The sequence below is a fragment of the Rhamphochromis longiceps genome, linkage group LG13, assembly GCF_057381845.1.
Source record: "Rhamphochromis longiceps isolate RC_006_pf linkage group LG13, R_longiceps_female_GT1.1, whole genome shotgun sequence".
Lineage (NCBI taxonomy): Eukaryota > Metazoa > Chordata > Actinopteri > Cichliformes > Cichlidae > Rhamphochromis > Rhamphochromis longiceps.
In genome coordinates this window covers 1,229,225-1,234,963 of record NC_140569.1, presented here as the reverse complement: position 1 = coordinate 1,234,963, position 5,739 = coordinate 1,229,225, and the positions used below count along the sequence as shown (strand labels likewise).

The window sequence follows — 5,739 nt, the reverse complement described above, 5'->3', positions numbered from 1 at the left end:
AGTAATAGCTCGAGCTGATTTAATTTTGGGTCAAGGTCACACGAAAAGTGAAAACAAATAAAAACTTCATATTACCCGACATTTTAAACTTCATGTCGATATCCCAGGACTTGGGGTTGGATTGCATTTGACTATGACCTTCAATGTTAGCATCCAGGTCACAAAAATATTCTGCAAGCCATATCAAGTACAATTTATCATATGAAAGGGCATGCAGAGAGCTGTATGAAGCAACTCCTCTTTCTATGCCTGTATGTCCTATAGTTCAGCAAAAATCATCAGTATTTTTTGAAAATCTCACGTTTTCACAGCTTCTATATGTCAGAGACATTTAGGCTCTTTGAGAGACTAAAGAGTTGGTCCGGTGGAGTGAAACACTGCTTTCCACTCCCGAGTCTCCTGACGCTTTGCCAGAATTGCTTCAAGGAAGTCAGAAAGTCTTGTTCCATAGCCTGACTGCCTCTCACGCCCAAGTTTCTGCTTCAAGCACCAGCCAAGGTGCTTGCTGTTTGGCCTGCCCATACTCATCAGCTGCCTCCAAAGTCCCACAGGCTAACCATGTCCAGTAGGACTCCTTCAGCTTGATAGCTACTTTGATTCAGGGATTATCGCCACGACGAGCACCAACTACCTCGCAGCTGCCTCAGCAATGGAGGTGCAGAACATGGTTCAGTTGGAGTCCACGTCCCCAGCCTCATTCATAATGCTTCCAAAGTTGTGTCTGAGCATTCCCAGCACACCCTCACCATACGTTTAGGTGCGAACACCACTCTGCTTCAGATCAGCCAGGCCTTGCTCCCAGGTCTCATGGTCACTGCTCACGTGAGCGTTGAAGCCCCCCCCTCAAATACCCCACTCACTAAACTTAAGAAGGCTAACTGATGTTCGGCGCATAAGTGCAAACAGTCAGGATCCATTCTCTGAACTGAAGAGGCAGGGAAGCAACCTAGTGGGGAAGCTAGTCCAAATCTTTGAATGCAGCCAGCCTGTGTCACCATAAAAACAATATTTCTACAGTGTTATGACGACATCTACTGAGATAGTTTATAAGTAGTGTACGGGATCTTACTTCTTTCTGGTCTCCATGTTTTGGCAAGCAAAGCAGCTGTAGGCCGTAGAAAGCCATCTCTGGAATGCTCCTTAGTTTGGTAACGTCTCTGTGCAGAAATTACACAACTATCACAGTTTGTTCTGATACATTAAAAAAAAAGACAAAATAAGCAAGAAAACTCACTGTTCAGCAGCAAAAGCTGGTTTGCCAGTGGTGGGTTCAAAGTAAAGCAGGTTACTGAAGATCTGGACAAAGAAAAGGATTCGCTGTGAAAACCTGCAGGTTCCACAGTGTGAAACGAACCAGGTGTGCAGATACAACCAGGTGGTACCTGCATACAGTGGATCATGGTCTGAGGACTGTCTTTTAGTGGAAATGTTTGCAGAAGTCTCAGTAAGCTTTGAACCAGGAGAGCTACAGCATCTCTGATCCTCATCAGGTCCTTTCCAGAAAGATGAACTTCCTCTTCCTCCTCATCCTCCTCCTCCATTTCCATCTGATAATAACACATAGGTCTGATCATAAATGTGTTCCACCAGAGAATACGTTTACTCACCTTCACACAACTTTAGCAACAAAAAGATCAGTACCGTTTATTGGTTTGTTTTTCTCTTCAGAAAGTTTTAAGAAAATGAAATGAGGAATAATTAATGAAAATTCCTTCTCGGTGTTGTATTAGCTCCCACATTAAGTCAATCGGACAGTCTGAACAAAAGAAATTCAACACTTAGATGGACCTAGTTATGAAATGAGTGTCTCAAAGTCACTATTCAGCCATCACATTGCAATGATCCTTGGGAGTGTACCTCTGGACTGTCTTTCCTCTGTGGTCTGGAGCGTTTTCCCTCCGTCTGAGAACTCTTCAGGTCTTTTTTGCGTTTCTTTTCAGAATCCTGAGGCCAGCAGTGACGGGTCAGGTCCAAACATGTGTCCAACAAAACTTCATGAAAAACCTTGTTGGAAATGCTCCCTAGAAACAACAATAGAGAGAGCCAGACACACTCACACCGCTTACCCAAGCAAACATCTTTTATTGTCCAGTTTTCCTAAGCTCGTGTGAATTGTAGCCTCAGTTTTTTATTCTTAGTCAACAAGAGCGACACCCATCGTTATCTGCTGCTGCTTTAGCACGTCAGCTTCAAGGTTCAACAGGTTGTGTTCAGAGAACTTCCACTTCCTGGATTTTATTTTAGTCATTTTTGAACCACTTACACTTACAGTTCAGTTTTGAATATTACATAAAAAATAAACAACACAAAGTGTTTTTGAATGGCAGGTATGCAGAAACATGTGTATGGGCAGAAATCTGTGCCATCAGACACTGAATTTGAATAAGTTCAATTTGAATTTGAATTGCTCAGATTGAATCTGAATTGTAACTTGAATAAATGCTTTTGAAAGCTGAATTTGAATTAGTCTAATTTGAAATTGAATTTATGGTTTGAAAATGAATTGATTTGCTTTGAAACTGCATTTTATCCTTTAAAAATTCAGCTCTCGGATAATTTCAGTTTCACTTCTCACCATTCAGTTTCAGGTCTACAATTCAATTTCAGTTCCAAAATTCAGTTTTTTGGAACTTACATCCGGTTCCGGTTCAAGCGCAGATTAATAGAACTACGTTTTACTAGCGGACCGAAAGTGTTACTGACGGGAATCTACAGCGTCTTGAGCTGAATTAAGACTTCAGAAGTCATTCGTCATGTCGAATGACCAGCGGATAAACTCTCAGGTTGGTAATAAATGTATTACATGTATAAGAACAAGCGTCATGTTAACAAATGATAGCCGTACAGTAACTTTTATGCTTATTGTAGCTGTTAGCTAAAAACGCTAATTTAGCGTAGTTTGCCCTGAATTCAGCTTTGACAACAAATATGATCGACTGTTTCTAGTAGAATTCCAAAGTTGTCATCTTGGACCCTCTCAGAGTACCCCCTCTGTATGCTTGCAGAGACCCCTACAGTAGGGAAACATGCAAAACGGTGTCCAAACTTTTGTATTTTAGCTTTATTTATGTCTTACACAGCATCCCAACTCTTTAGCTAACTTAATAACTTTAGCTAACTTAATAACTTTAGCTAAAGTGAATAGTTAGTCTAATTCATTAGTGCATTAGTGTGAGACCCTGCATCGTGACCTACGAACTTCTAACCCCTGCGAGTCAATCGTACAGTTTGAGCAGAAGCTGAATCGCGCGACTGAAAAAAATCGCACAGTGTCTGCCCAGCATAAGACATAAATAAAGCTAAAACACAAAGGTTTGGACACCGTTTTGCATGTTTCCCTACTGTAGGGGTCTCTGCAAGCATACAGAGGGGGTACTCTGAGAGGGTCCAAGATGACAACTTTGGAATTCTACTAGAAACAGTCGATCATATTTGTTGTCAAAGCTGAATTCAGGGCAAACTACGCTAAATTAGCGTTTTTAGCTAGCAGCTACAATAAGCATAACAGTTACCTTACGGCTATCATTTGTTAACATGACGCTTGTTCTTATACATGTAATACATTTATTACCAACCTGAGAGTTTATCCGCTGGTCATTCGACATGACGAATGACTTCTGAAGTCTTAATTCAGCTCAAGACGCTGTAGATTCCCGTCAGTAACACTTTCGGTCCGCTAGTAAAACGTAGTTCTATTAATCTGCGCTTGAACCGGAACCGGATGTAAGTTCCAAAAAACTGAATTTTGGAACTGAAATTGAATTGTAGACCTGAAACTGAATGGTGAGAAGTGAAACTGAAATTATCCGAGAGCTGAATTTTTAAAGGATAAAATGCAGTTTCAAAGCAAATCAATTCATTTTCAAACCATAAATTCAATTTCAAATTAGACTAATTCAAATTCAGTTTTCAAAAGCATTTATTCAAGTTACAATTCAGATTCAATCTGAGCAATTCAAATTCAAATTGAACTTATTCAAATTCAGTGTCTGATGGCACAGATTTCTGCCCATACATGTGCATGTAGCACAGAGCCATGGCTCAGTGTCTAAACGAGTCTCACAGGCCTGAGTGTGTCCAGATAGCTTCCTAGAAATAAGTCACAGGATAGACAAACAGACACACACACACACTCCTTGAAAATTAAGACATCTATACCAACGTTAGAATTTACAGTCAATAAGCAGTGACAATCATCTCATCAACGTTAGTTCCACCTAGCTCCAAGAACCGAGAGACTTGTAGTTACTTCCATTTCAACTTTCCTTACCTGGAGTTCTCAGAAGTAATAGGTACACTGAGGCTGCACACAGGCTGTTCACCCTCTGGTGGCCACTGGCCACTTTAGACTTTCCTGCCAGGACAAAGAAGGACAGCACAGCCACCACAGACTTGACTGATATGCCACTCTCCCCCAGAACTGCCCAGACACTCTGCAATGCAAGATAGGAGACAGTCAGCTGACTGCTACCTTCAGATGGTGAAACAGACACTACAGACTACAGGAAGACTTTAGACTGAGCAACTGCAAGCGCTTCAAAGAGCCACAAAAACTAATTTGCTTACCTGTGAAGCTCCATCACTGCCTGCAGACTGATATTGATCAGCATGTGCCAGTAAACACTGGTACAGGGCTGTGAAAGACTTCTCTCGCCTGGCTGTAAGTTCCTCTTCTATAGTTTTATCCAGTGGTTTCCTTTCAGTAAACTCCACTTCCCACACCGCGTCCACCCAGGCTAGAAAAAGAAAGAATAATATTATCTCAAACATGTAAATAGAACTGAAATAACAAGAGAAAAAAAACTTAAAAACATCAAGTTTTTGTGAAAATCTCTGTCAACACAATGTTTATGCTTGAAAAGGAGTAGATGAGTTTTTTTATTTTAAATTACATCATTTACATGTTTAACTACATACAAGTCTACACTCAGCTCATAAACCAAAACAACAACAAACTACACTTTACATAAACTAAGCACTCTGTGTAAACACCCACTAAATCTCTGAGCTTTGTAAAAATGATCTCTTATATCACAAAATCACTGACTTTCATTTACTGCTACTTTTAATACGTTTGCCTGTCAAATGTCAGACGAGCCGATGTTTTCTGTCTGCCATGAATCCACAGATATTAAGTTCATTACAACTGCTGACTATAAGATTTGACGACAATCTGAATATTCAGCTGCTTTATTTAATGGCAGATAATCTACACTAATGTCGCTTCACGGTACATCTCTCGGCTCAATGACCCAGGAAACAGCTCCGTTAACAACCAAGTTTGACAGACCGCCGGGTGTTCAGTAAACCACATTTCGATAACAGACAAAAGAGTTTTACCTTCTGGGACATCGTTTAACCGAAGAAACTGCAACGCAGATATCAGATCCATCTTATTTTGGTTTGTCTTTTTCTTTCTCGCTTAATTCGCCCGCCCAAATATAAAAACTCCGGACATGCGCACTAAAGTCTTCGTTTTATTTCTTTTCCTGGTTATCAGCCTCAGTGTTCAATACTGCCACCTGCTGGGCTGGAATAGTTAGTTATTATTTTTTAATTTGCAAGAAAAGTTAAAACTGGTCGCAAAGTTTCAAACTAGTTTATTGGAACATGAACTAGTTCATAACAGTTTTAATATGACTAATACTAAAGTCATATAGATAGTTTCAACTGATAAATAATAATGTGCAAAGAAGGTATTTATAATACACACTATATTCCCAAAAGTATTCACTTTTC

The 5,739-nt window shown here is 40.1% G+C and overlaps 1 protein-coding gene across 1 annotated transcript in view; it reads right to left on the bottom strand.

Annotated features, from left to right (window-relative positions):
* ncapd3 (non-SMC condensin II complex, subunit D3) overlaps nucleotides 1–5,479 on the bottom strand; it is a 23,398-nt gene extending 17,919 nt beyond the window's left edge. Inside the window, exons 1-7 of the mRNA XM_085427388.1 lie at nucleotides 5,341–5,479; nucleotides 4,567–4,736; nucleotides 4,271–4,433; nucleotides 1,858–2,021; nucleotides 1,383–1,547; nucleotides 1,235–1,296; nucleotides 1,070–1,157 (exon numbers count right to left, since the gene is read on the bottom strand). Coding sequence (XP_085283514.1) covers nucleotides 1,070–1,157; nucleotides 1,235–1,296; nucleotides 1,383–1,547; nucleotides 1,858–2,021; nucleotides 4,271–4,433; nucleotides 4,567–4,736; nucleotides 5,341–5,392 — 864 coding nt within the window. The 5' untranslated portion in view covers nucleotides 5,393–5,479. The remainder of the gene's footprint in view (nucleotides 1–1,069; nucleotides 1,158–1,234; nucleotides 1,297–1,382; nucleotides 1,548–1,857; nucleotides 2,022–4,270; nucleotides 4,434–4,566; nucleotides 4,737–5,340) is intronic.
* Nucleotides 5,480–5,739: the final 260 nt, after the last annotated feature.